The 17,656-nt window shown below is 46.8% G+C and overlaps 1 protein-coding gene across 5 annotated transcripts; it reads right to left on the minus strand.

Annotated features, from left to right (window-relative positions):
- Positions 1 to 12,103: 12,103 nt before the first annotated feature.
- LOC125530980 (pentatricopeptide repeat-containing protein At2g17210-like) lies at positions 12,104 to 16,260 on the minus strand. Of its 5 annotated transcripts, none has more exons than XR_007293034.1 (4): positions 14,223 to 16,260; positions 14,000 to 14,063; positions 13,423 to 13,908; positions 12,104 to 12,629 (listed from the first exon to the last, which is right to left on the minus strand). XR_007293034.1 is itself a non-coding variant. In XM_048695399.1 (2 exons), exon 1 carries the CDS (start codon positions 16,207 to 16,209, stop codon positions 14,224 to 14,226), a length of 1,986 nt encoding a protein of 661 aa, XP_048551356.1. In that variant the 5' UTR covers positions 16,210 to 16,260; the 3' UTR covers positions 12,104 to 12,629; position 14,223. The 5 variants fall into 5 exon arrangements, 1 of the variants encoding a protein (XP_048551356.1); XR_007293028.1 differs by having other exon boundaries at positions 13,979 to 14,063; XR_007293030.1 differs by having other exon boundaries at positions 13,292 to 13,908; positions 13,979 to 14,063.
- Positions 16,261 to 17,656: the final 1,396 nt, after the last annotated feature.

Consider the following 17,656-nt stretch of genomic DNA (forward strand, 5'->3'; position numbering starts at 1 on the left):
GCTGCTCCGTACGTGTGTTGAACGCGGAGGTGCCGTCCGTTCGGCGCTAGGATCATCGGTGATTTGGATCACGACGAGTACGACTCCATCAACCCCGTTCTCTTGAACGCTTCCGCGCGCGATCTACAAGGGTATGTAGATCCACTCCTCCCTCGTTGCTAGATGACTCCATAGATAGATCTTGGTGACACATAGGAAAATTTTGAATTTATGCTACGTTCCCCAACAGTGGCATCATGAGCTAGGTCTATGCGTAGTTTCTATGCACGAGTAGAACACAAAGTAGTTGTGGGCGTTGATTTTGTTCAATATGCTTACCGTTACTAGTCCAATCTTGATTCGGTGGCATTGTGGGATGAAGCGGCCCGGACCGACCTTACACGTATTCTTACGTGAGACTGGTTCCACCGACTGACATGCACTAGTTGCATAAGGTGGCTAGCGGGTGTCTGTCTCTCCCACTTTAGTCGGATCGGATTCGATGAAAAGGGTCCTTATGAAGGGTAAATAGCAATTGGCATATCACGTTGTGGTTTTTGCGTAGGTAAGAAACGTTCTTGCTAGAAACCCATAGCAGCCACGTAGAACATGCAAACAACAATTAGAGGACGTCTAACTTGTTTTTGCAGGGTATGCTATGTGATGTGATATGGCCAAAAGGATGTGATGAATGATATATGTGATGTATGAGATTGATCATGTTCTTGTAATAGGAATCACGACTTGCATGTCGATGAGTATGACAACCGGCAGGAGCCATAGGAGTTGTCTTAATTTATTTATGACCTGCGTGTCAACATAAACGTCATGTAATTACTTTACTTTAATGCTAACCGTTAGCTGTAGTAGTAGAAGTAATAGTTAACGAGACAACTTCATGAAGACACGATGATGGAGATCATGGTGTCATGCCGGTGACGATGATGATCATGGAGCCCCGAAGATGGAGATCAAAAGGAGCAAAGTGATGATGGCCATATCATGTCACTATTTGATTGCATATGATGTTTATCATGTTTATACATCTTATTTGCTTAGAACGACGGTAGTAAATAAGATGATCCCTCATTAAAATTTCAAGAAAGTGTTCCCCCTAACTGTGCACCGTTGCGAAAGTTCGTCGTTTCGAAGCACCACGTGATGATCGGGTGTGATAGATTCTTACGTTCGAATACAACGGGTCTTGACGAGCCTAGCATGTACAGACATGGCCTCGGAACACATGCGAAACACTTAGGTTAACTTGACGAGCCTAGCATGTACAGACATGGCCTCGGAACACAAGAGACCGAAAGGTCGAGCATGAGTCGTATAGAAGATACGATCAACATGAAGATGTTCACCGATGTTGACTAGTCCGTCTCACGTGATGATCGGACACGGCCTAGTTGACTCGGATCATGTAATCACTTAGATGACTAGAGGGATGTCTATCTGAGTGGGAGTTCATAAGATGAACTTAATTATCCTGAACATAGTCAAAAGGTCTTCGCAAATTATGTCGTAGCTCGCGCTTCAGTTCTACTGTTTAGTTATGTTCCTAGAGAAAATTTAGTTGAAAGTTGATAGTAGCAATTATGCGGACTAGGTCCGTAAACTGAGGATTGTCCTCATTGCTTCATAGAAGGCTTATGTCCTTAATGCACCGCTCAGTGTGCTGAACCTCGAACGTTGTCTATGGATGTTGCGAACATCTGACATACACATTTTGATAACTACGTGATAGTTCAGTTAAACGGCTTAGAGTTGAGGCACCGAAGACATTTTTGAAACGTCGCGAAACATATGAGATGTTTCGAGGGATGAAATTGGGATTTCAGGCTCGTGCCCACGTCAAGAGGTATAAGACCTCCGACGATTTTCTTAGCCTGCAAACTAAGGGAGAAAAGCTCAATTGTTGAACTTGTGCTCAGATTGTCTGAGTACAACAATCGCTTGAATCGAGTGGGAGTTGATCTTCCAGATGAAATAGTGATGGTTCTCCGAAGTCATTACCACCAAGCTGCTTGAGCTTCGTGATGAACTATAATATATCAGGGACATATATGATGATCCTTGAGATATTCGCGATGTTTGACACCACAAAAGTAGAGATCAAGAAGGAGCATCAATTGTTGATGGTTGGTGAAACCACTAGTTTCAAGAAGGGCAAGGGCAAAAAGGGATGCTTCATGAAACGGCAAATCAGCTGCTGCTCTAGTGAAGAAACCCAAAGTTGAACCCAAGCCTGAGACTAAGTGCTTCTGTAATAAGGGGTATAGTCACTGAAGCAGAACCACCCTAGATACTTGGTAGATGAGAAGGCTGGCAAGGTTGACAGAAGTATATTGGATATGCATTATAATGTGTACTTTACTAGTACTCCTAGTAGCACCAGGTTATTAGATACCGGTTCGGTTGCTAAGTGTTAGTAACTCGAAACAAAAGGCTACGGAATAAACGGAGAATAGCTAAAAGGTGAGATGACGATATGTGTTGGAAGTACTTCCAAGGTTGATCAAATATCGTACGCTCCCTCTACCATCGATATTGGTGTTTGCGTTGAGCATAGACATGATTGGATTATGTCTATCGCGATACGGTTATTCATTTAAGGAGAATAATGGCTACTCTGTTTATTTGAATAATACCATCCCGATCGTAGTGATACACATGTTCATGCCAAAAGATATAAGATAGTAATGATAGTACCACCTACTTGTGGCACTGCCACGTAAAGTCATATCGGTATAAAACGCATGAAGAAGCTCCATGTTGATGGATCTTTGGGCTCACTCGTTTTTGAAAAGTTTGAGACATGCAAACCATGTCTGTTGGTGTATATGCATGAAGAAACTCCATGCAAATGGACCGTTTGGACTCACTTGATTTTGAATCACTTGAGACATGCAAATCATACCACATGGGCAAGATGACTGAAAGCCTCGTTTTCAGTAAAATGGAACTAGAAAGCAACTTGTTGGAAGTAATACATTTTGATGTGTGCAATCCAATGAGTGCTGAGGCATGTAGTGGATATCGTTATGTTCTTACTTCACAGATTATTTGAGTAGATGTTGAGTATATTTACTTGATGAATCACGAGTCTGAATTATTGAAAGGTTCAAGTAATTTCAGGGTGAAGTTGAAAGATCATCGTGACAAGAGGATAAAATATCTATGATATGATCATAGAGATGAATATCTGAATTACGAGTTTGGCATAGAATTAAGACATTGTGGAAATTGTTTCACAACTAATACAGCCTGGAACACCATAGTGTGATGGTGTGTCCGAACATCATAACTGCACCCTATTGGATATGATGCATACCATGATGTCTCTTATCGAATTACCACGATAGTTTATGGGTTAGGCATTAAAGACAACCACATTCACTTTAAATAGGGAACCACGTAATTCCGATGAGATGACACCATATGAACTATGGTTTAGAGAAACCTAAGCTGTCATTTCTTAGAAGTTTGGGGCTGCGACGCTTATGTGAAAAAGTTTCAGGCTGATAAGCTCGAACCCAAAGCAGATAAATGCATCTTCATAGGACACCCAAAACAGTTGGGTATACCTCCTGTCTCAGATCCGAAAGCAATAAGGGATTGTTTCTAGAATCGGGTCCTTTCTCGAGGAAAAGTTTCTCTCGAAAGAATTGAGTGGGAGGATGGTGGAGACTTGATGAGGTTATTGAACCGTCTCTTCAACTAGTGTGTGGCAGGGCACGGGAGTTGTTCCTGTGGCACCTACACCAATTGAAGTGGAAGCTTATGATAGTGATCATGAAACTTCAGATCAAGTCACTACCAAACCTCGTGGGATGACAAGGATGCGTACTACTTCAGAGTGGTACGTAATCCTGTCTTGGAAGTCATGTTGCTAGACAACAATGAACCTACGAGCTATGGAGAAGCGATGGTGGGCCTGGATTCCAAAATGGCTCGAGGCCATATAATCCGAGAGAGGATCCATATATGAAAACAAAGTGTAGACTTTGGGAGAACTACTTGTTGGTCGTAAGGCTGTTAGGTACATATGAATTTTAAAAGGAAGACGGACAATGATGGTAGGTATCACCATTAAGAAAGCTCGACTTGTCGTTAAGATGTTTTCCGACAAGCTCAAGGAGTTGACTGCGATGAGACGTTCTCACTCGTAGCGATGCTAAGAGTCTGTTGGAATTATATTAGCAATTACTGCATTATTTGTGAAATCTTGCAGATAGGATGCCAAAAACCATTGTTTCCTCGACGATTTTTGAGGAAAGGTTGTATGTGATACAACCGGAAGGTTTTGTTAATCCTGAAAGATGCTAATAAGTATGCAAAGCTCCAACAATCCTTCTAAGGACTGGAGTAAGCATCTCGGAGTTGGAATGTATGCTTTGATAAGATGATCAAAGTTTTGGGTGTATACAAAGTTTATGAGAAACTTGTATTTCCAAAGAAGTGAGTGGGAGCACTATAGAATTTCTGATAAATATATGTTGACATATTGTTGATCAGAAATGACGTAGAATTTCTGGAAAGCATATAGGGTTATTTGGAAAGTATTTTTCAATGGAAAGCCTGGATTAAGCTACTTGAACATTGAGCATCAAGATCTATAAGGATAGATCAAAACGCTTAATGGTACTTTCAAATGAGCACATACCTTGACATGATCTTGAAGGTGTTCAAGATGGACCAGTCAAAGAAGGAGTTCTTGCCTGAGTTGTAAGGTATGAAGTTAAGACTTAAAGCTCGACCACGGCAGAAGAAAGAGGAAGGACGAAGGTCGTCCCTATGCTTTTGTCATAGGCTCTACAGTATGCTATGCTATGTACCGCACCTGAAATGTGCCTTGCCATGAGTCAGTCAAGGGGTACAAGAGTGATCCAAGAATGGATCACAAGACAGCGGTCAAAGTTATCCTTAGTAACTAGTGGACTAAGGAATTTTCTCGATTATGGAGGTGGTAAAAGAGTTCGTCGTAAAGGGTTACGCCGATGCAAACTTTGACACTAATCCAGATTATTCTGAGTAGTAGACTGGATTCGTATAGTAGAACAGTTATTTGGAATAGCTCCAAATAGAACGTGGTAGCTGCATCTACAAGATGACATAGAGATTTGCGAAGTACATACGGATCTGAAAGATTCGGACCCGTTGACTATAACATCTCTCACAAGCATAACATGATCAAACCCAGAACTCATCGAGTGTTAATCACATGGTAATGTGAACTAGATTATTGACTCTAGTAAACTCTTTGGGTGTTAGTCATATGGGGATGTGACCTTGAGTGTTAATCACATAGCGATGTGAACTGGATTATTGACTCTAGTGCAAGTGGGAGACTGTTGGAAATATGCCCTAGAGGCAATAATAAATTAGTTATTATTATATTTCCTTGTTCATGATAATCGTTTATTATCCATGCTATAATTGTATTGATAGGAAACTCAGATACATGTGTGGATACATAGACAACACCATGTCCCTAGTAAGCCTCTAGTTAACTAGCTCGTTGATCAATAGATGGTTACGGTTTCCTAACCATGGACATTGGATGTCAATGATAACAGGATCACATCATTAGGAGAATGATGTGATGGACAAAGACCCAATCCTAAGCCTAGCACAAGATCATGTAGTTCGTATGCTAAAGCTTTTCTAATGTCAAGTATCATTTCCTTAGACCATGAGGTTGTGCAACTCCCGGATACCGTAGGAGTGCTTTGGGTGTGCCAAACGTCACAACGTAACTGGGTGGCTATAAAGGTACACTACAGGTATCTCCGAAAGTGTTTGTTGGGTTGGCACGAATCGAGACTGGGATTTGTCACTCCGTGTAAACGGAGAGGTATCTCTGGGCCCACTCGGTAGGACATCATCATAATGTGCACAATGTGATCAAGGAGTTGATCACAGGATGATGTGTTACGAAACGAGTAAAGAGACTTGCCGGTAATGAGATTGAACAAGGTATCGGGATACCGACGATCGAATCTCGGGCAAGTATCGTACCGCTAGACAAAGGGAATTGTATATGGGATTGATTAAGTCCTTGACATCGTGGTTCATCCGATGAGATCATCGTGGAACATGTGGGAGCCAACATGGGTATCCAGATCCCGCTGTTGGTTATTGACCGGAGAGTCATCTCGGTCATGTCTGCATGTCTCCCGAACCCGTAGGGTCTACACACTTAAGGTTCGGTGACGCTAGGGTTGTAGGGATATGTATATGCAGTAACCCGAATGTTTTTTGGAGTCCCGGATGAGATCCCGGACGTCACGAGGAGTTCCGGAATGGTCCGGAGGTAAAGAATTATATATAGGAAGTGCTATTTCGGGCATCGGGACAAGTTTCGGGGTCACCGGTATTGTACCGGGACCACCGGAAGGGTCCCGGGGGTCCACCGGGTGGGGCCACCTGCCCCGGGGGGGCACATGGGCTGTAGGGGGTGCGCCTTGGCCTATGTGGGCCAAGGGCACCAGCCCCAAGAGGCCCATGCGCCTAGGGTTCAAGGAAGGGAAGAGTCCCAAAGGGGGAAGGCACCTCCTAGGTGCCTTGGGGAGGAGGGATTCCTCCCTTTGGCCGCACCCCCTAGGAGATTGGATCTCCTAGGGCCGGCGCCCCCCCCCTTGGACTCCCTATATATAGTGGGGAAAGGAGGGCCTCTAGACCACGCCTTTGGTGCCTCCCTCTCCCTCTCCAACACATCCTCCTCCTCCATAGAGCTTGGCGAAGCCCTGCCGGAGTACTGCAGCTCCATCACCACCACGCCGTCGTGCTGCTGCTGGAGCCATCTCCATCAACCTCTCCTCCCCTCCCCCTTGCTGGATCAAGAAGGAGGAGACGTCGCTGCTCCGTACGTGTGTTGAACGCGGAGGTGCCGTCCGTTCGGCGCTAGGATCATCGGTGATTTGGATCACGACGAGTACGACTCCATCAACCCCGTTCTCTTGAACGCTTCCGCGCGCGATCTACAAGGGTATGTAGATCCACTCCTCCCTCGTTGCTAGATGACTCCATAGATAGATCTTGGTGACACGTAGGAAAATTTTGAATTTATGCTACGTTCCCCAACAGGGTGGCACTGACAGCGGGAGGATTGGGGCAGAGAGCAGTGCGAGAGGTGGCGGTGGTTGAAGGTCATGACATGGTGACTGGGCCGATCAGAGTGGTTTGATGGACCGGTCAGGTTGCTTGTTTTGTGTTTTCGGATCTCGGAAACATGTGATCGGGCCCTTATAGGGCTGACTGTGATCCAAATAACTATTCTGTTGTTATATATATATATATATATATATATATATATATATATATATATATATAGGGATTGACTATTCGTCACTCTGGGTGATGAATAGTTATTCTTCATCATCCTCTATTTTACCATCAGTGGACTCTAATTTTACGTTATGTAAATTTTGCCTTATTTCCAAAGTAAAAAGAGACTATAAGAAAATATATAATCGTCGAAAAAAATATTTTATGTGATGTAAAATTACAAATGTAAAAACATAATGTAAAATACACATAAACTGTAAATTTTCTTGTCTTATGACCTATATTTTTTTTCTTATGCCAAATTTTACGTTGTGAATCAATAGGAATGTAACTATTTGAATTCCAAACGTAATTTAATTATGAAATGATCATAAGATTACCTCGGATGAAGAATAACTTATTCTGCACCCTGGGTGATGAATAGTAACACTATATATATCGCTTTGTATATATATATATATATACACACACACAAAGCGATATTATTTTAGTAATCTAAAACAACTTATATTCGTTTTTTTCGTGAAAAACATCTCATATTTGTTGACAGAGGGAGTAGTAAATTATCATATCAAAATGTCCCTGCATTTATGGCTATAACAAAATCCAAGATAAATATAATCACAACAATCATTTTTGTGCATGAATAATTCAGTTTTTCTACAATTAGATTATGTGATGCAAATCTAAATCTATATCTCTAATTTCTCTATTGAGGGTAGAAATAGTACACACAATCTCATTGTACAGTTTTGAAACCTTTTTCAAGAAATGAGCAAAACTAAATGGCAATCACATTAAGTTAAAAATTAAAATAGATATGCTTTGGTACACTTTGGCACATCCCTTAAAAAGTTGCACAGATCTCAATCCATTCAGTGGCAGTACAAATTGAAGAGCTAATTTATTGGATCAAAAAGGACAATATGGTCATCTCCCATGCAAGACGATGGTCGCAACAAGCACGTTGAAAAACTCACAGCCTACGGTAGACGCTGGGCGTACCTGCGTGCCACGTGGCCACATTGCCGTACTTGATGGCACCATGACGATACACACGGCTGCAACCCTAGCCACCGCCAAGAGAGGCCAGTCTTCCAGCGCCGTCCTCCGGCGGCCCCTCTCTACCGGCGACCTCGGTCGTTGGTGGTGAGGGGGGTCGCCGGATCCACGTGGTGTGGATCGTTTTTACTCTCTTGTAGTCTAGGTTTTTAGGTTGTTCATCGCTTTGGCTTCGGCGATGGCGATGACAGCGCTGAATAAAGATTCTTCGAATCCTTTTCAACGAGGCCATTGGTCCTATGGTTGGGAATGGATTTGGAAACTAGTCTGTTCAAGTAAGGATGGCGTGGCAGTGGCGGCATCCTCGTGGTGGACAGTGTCCTCGGGCTCCGCCGTTGCGACGGTGTTTGCTCCAGCGTAGGTGCGGAGCTTGGGAGGTAGTCCAGGAGCGGATGCAGATTGTGATCTGCATCGATGACATCTGGAAGACGGAACGTGTTCTGAGTTTGTGGTTCGTGGATGGCAGGTATGGTTTCCCCCTTCGGCGTTTTAGTCGTGGTGGAGTTCCAGATCTGGAGTTCGTGGCGTGTCCGGGTTGTTGCTCCGGTCTGATTCGTTCAACGGCAAAGACTTCACTTTTGGTGAGCCACCTTGGAGGTCCGCAAAGCTGCATATCAGCTATGGAGCTGCATCGAGTTCGGGTGAGGAGGTGATCCGTTATTCTTTTCTTCGGTGGCCGTCGTGGTGATGCCGGGGGCAGATGACGGGCGTTGGTGTCAAACTCAGAGATGTTTTGCTATCTTTTCAGTTTTGTTATGTCAATATTTACGCAACTTGTATTTTGATCTTTATAATATGAATGAGACATGTGTTACCATGTAAAAAAAGACTAAGCAAAGATTTGCTTGAACCGCAGACGGTTGCCTGCATGGCAACACGCCATGCATGTGGGGATTCCGTGGCCGTCACTAATGGCAGCATAATGTCGGCCACCGGGAACCACCCACCTCCATGCATGACGTCGCACTCGCACACATCTATCTGCTGCCGCGTTCATCTTCACAGCCAACGCGGCCTTCACCTCCAAACCCTAGCGGTAGTTCATATTTGAGTGCATGGCCATTGCGCAAGACAGATCTTTATAAATACTATCCCCTCTGTTTCAAAATAAGTATCTCAACTTTATACTAACTCCGGTATAAAATTATACTAAGCTTGATACAGTTATTTTGGGATGGAGGGAGTACATAGTATGGTTATTAGTAAAACGGTATACATATGTGCATGCATTTCAGAGGTTTTTGCTTCTGATGATATTGTTTAATTCCACTCACTCCCACACATGGAGTTTTTGTTGTTGTGGTTCCTTTCGTGGTTGTAAGAGCATCTACATAGCCGGGCGCCCCAAACCTGTCTCAAACGTCCGGGCGGACGGCCGGGTCATAAAAATTCAACTCAGGCGGGCTCCTTAAATAGGCCTCAAACGCCTGGGCTGATCGGCACCCTTCATGTCTAGCCCAAATTTGAGGCGGATATGAAGGCGCCTAAGCGCGCCCGCCACGTCGGACCCGACAGCCCTACCCCACCGCATATTGCATTAAATCCACCAAACCCTTCCTCCTCCTCCCGCCTCCCTCCTATCTTTCCCTTGCCCAAGCCCTGGCCCTCCTCCACCCTTGCTCCCCATCCTCACCACCTGTCCCGATCCGCCGCCCTACATGTCGTCCAACCCGTCCCCGACCGCCACGACGTAGACTGCGTACGCCTTGAAATTGAGAGGGGAAAATCGAGTTGGAGAAGCAAGAGGCGGCGATCAAATGGGAGATCGAGAAGGTGAAGACACTTGGAGAGATCGAGCTTGAGAAGGAAAGGTTGCATCTCGCATGGAAAGCGGAGGGTGTGAAGATCATATGTTGGCGGACGAAACCTCTTGGATGAGCATGCAAAGAAGTGATTTGCGGAAAAGATGAAGGAGATCAACGAGCGTAGGAACTACGAGCGGCGAGGGAGGCTGCGGCAGCAACGGAGCATGTGGGAAATATGCAGGCAGAGCAGGACGCGAGGATGGCCTCGGAGCAGGTGCCATGGATGGCGTCCGACACACACGGACTCTGCCGCCACCACACACACCACCACCATGCATGAGGAACACGAGCGAAGACCGTAGACGACGATTGCGCAGCGTGCTCGGAGGTGTCCCGCGGTTCTATCTGTGGGAGTAATTAACCCAGGGGCTTTTCTAGGCCCCCGGGAACCAGGAGACCACGATCGTTTGATCACTTTGGCCGCGCTAGTAGGCTCCACTCTTTCTTCCTTTTCTTCGTGTATTTGTGTAATATGTACACTGGCACGCCCACAACGTTTTGCACCCTGATGCAAGGGAGACGTTTATACGAAACCTTTTTCTTTTTGTATGAGTGCATCTTTCCTTTTTCGCGCAAACAAGGTGATTAACACAATGCAAGGAGGTGGCTTCATGGCATCAACTGTACATAGCAGCTATCCACACAATTGTAATGTCCTTTCTCTTGGTTATCGTTCGTTTTTCTTTTCGTCCGTTGCCCAAGGGAGGTGAATGTTGTCTCTCATGAATTAGCTAGGCTAGCGGGTTCAATGCCATCCTCATTCCTCAACTCGGTTAGAGAAACCGCTGGCATTCATTGTAAGGTGGCTGGTGGATAATGTAACTGTCTTTTGATTAAGAGAAATAAAGTTACTGAATTTTTAAAAGAAAATCTTACACTCTTGATTTTATGATGTTTTTCCATCGTCCTGTTGAATGCTTATATTTTACTCTCTTATACACTTATTTTCGGATGGTAAGTAATCTCGTCGGTTAATTCATATATAGTCACTAATCATCTAGCACCTGGTACATCAAATCCTGCTGATAGTAACCGGATGTATGCATGGTAACAAATCATTTTTTTTCGTTTGGCTGCGGAAATGCATGGTAACAAATTACACATTCATAATCTGCAGGTACTGCGTACTATTATTCGGTGATGGCCAGCTATAATGCGCTATCACCAAATCGTCATGCATGCATGGAATCCTTTCATTGAAATTATACTACCCTCCATATATATACTGCGGCCAGAGGGATCCATGGCCGCTGCCTCTCACTTCTCATACTTCATTCGGTTCCCAGAAGCTGAAGACCAAACATGAGAGGGGGCGTGTGCATGGTCCCTCTCTTGTTCATCGGGTGCCTTGTCGCGGTCGGGCAGTGTAAGCATAACACCGACCGTCTTATCGCATACATTCTTGCAGCAAATTTATCAGTCTTGCATAAACCGATGCCTCCGGTTGTACCTCTCCGTTTCTTGTTACTCCGTATACTAGGTTTTTCTTAAGTTAAATTTATGTGTTGTGATCTAACAAACACTACATATATTTATATTGTGTGTGATGATATATATGTAGGTGGTCTTGTGGCTGCAAGAAGCAACCAAGAACATGGTGGCAACATAACCGCGAACGCCAGCGCTGTAGATCCGTCGTCGAATGAAAGCAAGCTCACCCTCAAATGGTGTGTCAAGAGGCACTGCGGTCATAGTTGGTTCGTTATTAAAATCTGTCACTGCTGTGCCACGCTGCCGGGCAGCCCGTGTTGGCGTAGTATAGGCGAATGCCAAGCAAATTGCCCAACTTGTGATCCTTATTGCCCGCCTGCATCAGCAATGGAGCTACACGCATAGAGGGATGCATGCTTACACACAGGCGTGCCGTGCCTTGCTCGCCACTATTACTTTCCGTTCCAAATTACTTGTGGCTAGATACATGTTTATCTAGATAAATCTAAAACAAGTAACTCGGCACGGAAGAAGTATTGCATAAAGCTTGATCAGTGTTGTTGAGATGAAACAACGTGCTGGTGTACAGTCTTTTCCACCTACTAGTCCATGTGCAATGAAAAATTATACTCCAGTATGAGTTAATGAACGACCAATTTGGGTAAACCCTGCTGACCTTTTGGCATTGTGTTCTCCCTCGATCGAACCCCCTTATTCGTAGTACATCTATTTACAGAGCAAGTAGTAGTAGTATATAACAAGCAGCTGATGCAAATCAATGTGGTCATGGAGAACAAATCCATAAGAGTTATTCGGCCGGTGCTGCTTCTTCTAACGGGACTGACATGGTCATCTTCATCCTGGAAGTCGTCCCCAAGAAAGCCATCGTGACCATCGCTTCTCTTCGTGCTCGCATCAAACCTCCTTGCAAAGAGCATCCTCCTTGCAAGCACCATCAAGGTTGAGATCACTTAGCAGGTGCTCCACCCCCTTGATTCAGGCTATCGCCACCGTAGTTGCCAGGACCCAGGAGAAGCATTTTTGTATCCACCAGCACCCCCTCTGTAATAAAATCAAACGAACAGCAATTCATCGAGTGCACAGCTATCACATAAGCTGAAAAGTTTTAAACACAAAACCTAGACGACACCAAAAATAAAAGAATGCCCACAGGTCAGCTATACACATACTCCAACCAGTAGAATAAAAGAATGCTTACAGGCCCAGCCAGGAAAAGGGAACATATTAGGAAATGAACCAGCATGGAATGATTATACAAGACCAATCAAGTTACTGACGAAAACCACTCAAATGGATTATGGATATCACAGACGCCTCTGAAACGGAAGTGCTAATATAACATTGTTCCTATTCATAAAATTAGATCAGGGCACAAAAAGAAACAAGCTGTGTAACAAGTGGACATCATTAAAGAGGGACTCATCCAGCTGGTAGCACAAACAACTTGATAACATACCAGCCTCCAGGAAAAAAATACCAAAAAATCTACAGTTCACGGTGTGCAACATTAGACGAACAATAATGAATCGCACCAATTCATTTATTGCACATCTATCACATAAGCTGAAAAGTTTTGAACAGAAAATCTCTATGAGACCAAAAATCATACTGATGTTTAAAAGTCTAACCATAATCTAATATAATGCAATAGGTAGCATACAGTAAACCAGAAGATGACAGGAACAACACTGCTATTCTCTTACCAAAAACGCAGACCAACTGATTGCCACCGGTAATGACACTCGCGATATTTCTATTACTCATCCATCCTTGGAAGAACAAGTTAGGCTATTCAAAAATGACAAATCCATTCAAGTTAGCAACAGCAAGATACCTCCTCGACGGCACCCTCAGGCCCAAGCCCCAAGGTGGCCGACTTTGGCCTCGCAAGCCTCGTCAACCGTTGCGACACGCACGTCTCTGTCCCGCGGACGCAGCACTTTTGGGCACACCGCACTGGAGGTTTGGATCACCGAGAAGTGTGATGTCTACAGCTTCGGCATGCTCCTCCTGAAGATCGTCAAGCATGGTAGTAACCAAGATGTCGATGCCACGCCGAAGAGCAGCCAGCAATGGTTCCTCATGGTCGCATGGACCAGGTACGAAGCTGGCGAGCTGATGGAACTCATGGTGGCAACAGTCCGCCATGAATCGCGTTGCAGAGGGCTGGTGGAGAGGATGTGCAAGGTGGTGTTCTAGTGCGTGCAGCCGAGGCCGTCAATGAGCGTGGTGGTCAAGAACTGAAGATGCTCGAGGGCAAGACGGAGATCACTCCGCCTTCCAACCCATTCCGCAGTATCTCATGGAGCCGGTGGCGAACCTGCAGATGGCAATGGCGAACGATGTAAACACAGCATCATCGGTTTCAAAAAATGTCATCTTGTTTTGACCTTTGGCGTCTCCAGTATTACCACAGAAGAAATGAAATGCAATCCTGCATTTCCTTCCATATGCGTACCCACCCATATCAATCATCTACAGGTCATGAAAGAACCATACTGAGAATTGCACTGAACAAATCCAAAGCACGCACTCAAAATGCACTACAGAATTCAGCCTAATTACTAGCATATACAGTATATTATAGATAACCAGGTTGATAAACATAGATGATGGTGAGGACTTCGTATGTACCTTAATCATGACACTTGTGTGATAATAAGGTAAGATGATGGTGGTTTGGATGTGGAGGAGTAGGCGGCAGCATCTGTTGATGCAGGAGATGTAGCATGGAGTAAACCTGCCCTCTGTCAGGGTGGCATCCATCCCATGACATGAAGCTGTGAGCATTGCACCCCACCTGCACCATGCTGTGTCCGCCAGTCACCCCTACTCCCCTCTCCCTCATCAGCTGTCGCATCCGCGCTGCCGTCTCGCCAGCGCCGGGCACGCCCATCGACATCAGGTACCCCGCCGCATTGCCCGGCTCCAACTCCAGGACGCGGCAGGCAGCATCACGTCCAACACTCGAGTCGCTGCTGTAGCCTCTGCAGGCGCTTAGCAGCGCACTCCAGGCTGCTGGACTGCTGCTGGTGGATATCCTCTCCTCGATGACCCTAGCGGCCCCCTCAAGGTCCCCTGCACGCGCGAGCATGTCGACGACGCACGATAGGTGCTCCACCTGTGGCTCAACCGAGTGTGTCGCCGTCATCCTCTCGAAGCAGGCCACGCCCTCCTCTACCAGACCTCCGTGCGCGCATGCCGACAGCACGGCCAGCATCGTGACACCGTTCGGCATGATGTCCCATTCCTGCTCCATCCTGTCGAGGAGGGCGAGGGCATCACGTGCGCGGCCATTCATCCCCAGAGCGCCAATCATGGAGTTCCAGGTGAGCACGTCCCTTCGCGGCATCGCATTGAACACCCTCGTCGCCGCAGCCAGGTTGCCGCATTTACCATACATGTCCACCAGAGCGTTGCTGACGTCCCGCTCCAAGGCTAGCCCACTCCTGAGCGCCATGCCGTGGGCGCATCTCGACGCTGCCATCTCCGCACAGTCTGCGCATGCCTCGAGGACGCTCAGTATGGTGACCGAGTTGGGCGTCTCCCCGGCCTCCCTCATCACGACGGCGCACGCGATCGCCTCGCCAGGCCGGCCATTGTGGACGCATCCAGCGATGACGGTGCTCCACGTGACGATGTTCCTCTCAGGCATGCCGCGGAACAGCCTGACCGTGTGCTCAAGCAGGCCGCACTTGGCGTATGCGTCCAGCAGGGCGTTCAACAGAGGCAGGCCTGTCGAGGACAATAGGAGCCCCCTCCTCACGGCCGCGGCATGGACAGACCGGCACCACATGGCCTGGCCGCCCTCGAGCCTCTTGCACAGCTGAAGCAGCACCACCAACGTCGTCTCATCGAAGCCGATGTCGCTGCCCTCTTTCAGCAAGGACGAGGAGGAGGCAAGAAGGTCTAGCGCGTCGGTGGCACGGCCGGTGCGCGCGAGTCCGGAGAGCATGGTGTTCCAGGACACCACGTTCCTGCTCAGGGTCATGTCGAACACCTTCTTGGCGGACTGCAGGTCCAGGCACCTGGCGTACATGTCGACGAGCGAGTTGGCGACGAAGACATCGCAGCCCTGCAGCCCACGGCGCTCCATGAGGGCGTGCAGGGAGGCCCCGAGCGCCAGGTCCTCGAGCTCGGCGCAGGCGCGGAGCGCGACGACGAGGACGACCCCGTCCGGCTCCGGTGCGTCGTCGCCGCCAGCGAGCATGTCCCTGAACATGCACAGGGCCTGGGAGGCCGAGCCCCCCGCGAGGTGTGCCCGCATCATGGAGGTCCAGGATGCGACGTCCCTAAGAGGCATTTCGTCGAACAGCTTCGCCGCGGCAAGGGAGTCGCCGGATGTTGCGTAGGAGGCGAGCAGCGAGTTGGGGACGGTGCAGCCCCCCGGGCGGAAGTAGGCCGTCTTGAGGAGGCAGGCGTGCACGGCGGTGGTGGGGTGCGGCGCGGGCGCGGGCGCGCGGCGGAGGAGGGCGAGGAGGGTGGCCGGCGTGGGCGGGAGGTGGGCTGCGTTGTAGGTGACGGGGGTCGAGGGGCAGCAGAGGTGGGCGACGGCGAGGTCCGGGACTGCGGCGCCGAGGCTGCGCCGCACCGCCGCCGCTGCTGCCGTTCCGATTGCCATTCCGACGGACAGAGAGACAAGTGTAGCAGAGACGGACGCAGCAGCATAGCACAGGCCTTTCTGTGCACCGTCGGATCTCATTTCCATGGCTCGAGTTAATTGCACGGAAAGAAAGTACCACATCGTTGTAACGGGTATCACTAGTCACCTTTTTTCATGTCAGTAACATCTATGCGCCTAATTGTTGCAAAATGGTCTCAACATGGTATAATCTCGTATTGACATTGTATTTGATCGCACGGCCCCACCTGTCAGGTGACACACTGGCCAACCAGCGCGTGCCGCTTCGCTGACTAGGACGAGGCCGACTCGGTCAGTGTAAATGGCTGGGCTGGGTCGAACCAAGCCGCCCACCTCACTCTCGGCCTTGAATCCAGCCTCGCCCTCCTCTCTCTGATTCGCTATCGGCCGCCGCACAGTCCACCATCACCGCCACCCCGCCATGGTGTATGAGGACGAGAGTAGCAACGACTACTCTAGCCTGTTGTACATCAACTCCTCCAACAACGGCATGAAGTACCTGGTGAGTGGTGGATGTAGGGTTAGGGTTATGTTTTCTGCTTTGGGGATTGAGGGGATTCGATCTTTGATTTGGGGATTTTTATTCATTTTGCACCTATAGATCCCTGCTAGCATTGAAGGCGAAGAGTACATGGGCATTGAGGCAGGACCCATTGTTCCTTGCGAGCACCATCGTCTGCCAGCTGAGAGGCGTATTGCCTTTGAGGCATTTGACATGGGCAGGAGGTTCTTAGTTTGTGCTTAGAAAGTAAGATTCTGCACAATCTCTGTTAGTTGTATTAAAATTGATAGTATACATGCTCCTGTTCAGATGGTGTGTAGAGAAGTCCAGCGCAGATGCAGTGCACATGCTCATGTTCTTTAGTTTAGCCATTTCTTAGTAGTACTGATGATCATTATTAAGCCATTTAGTAGTACTGATGCTCATCATTGGAGTAGGCAATTGCTGATGCACTTCTTGTATATTTAATTTGGCCAGAAGATATTAATTTTATAATTGGCCAAGAGCTTAGTTTGCAGTGCAGATGATCATTGTTTAATTGGGGAGCTTAGTGATTGTTTAGTTTCAGATGCTCAAAATTCAGTAAGTGTTTAGTGTCAGGTGTTCATTCTTTAATTGGACAGCTTAGTGATTGTGTCACATGCTCAAAGTTCAGTTATTTTTTAGTGTCAGATGCTCAAAGTTGAGTTATTGTTTAGTATCAGTTGCTTAAAGTTTAGTGTGCTTTGTAGCTGCTGTACTTTTTGTAAAGTTCATTGCTTAAATAATTTGTCTAGGAGGTTGGTTTGCAGTGCACATACTCGGTTGTTCTTTAGTTTATTTAGGGTTAGTGTAGTGCACATGTCATTGTTTACTGCAGTTATTCTGTTGTTCTTTATGTCATTATTAATTGTAGTTTTGATGGAATTGATGCTTACAATAATT

The sequence above is a fragment of the Triticum urartu genome, chromosome 1 (genome assembly GCF_003073215.2).
Source record: "Triticum urartu cultivar G1812 chromosome 1, Tu2.1, whole genome shotgun sequence".
Lineage (NCBI taxonomy): Eukaryota > Viridiplantae > Streptophyta > Magnoliopsida > Poales > Poaceae > Triticum > Triticum urartu.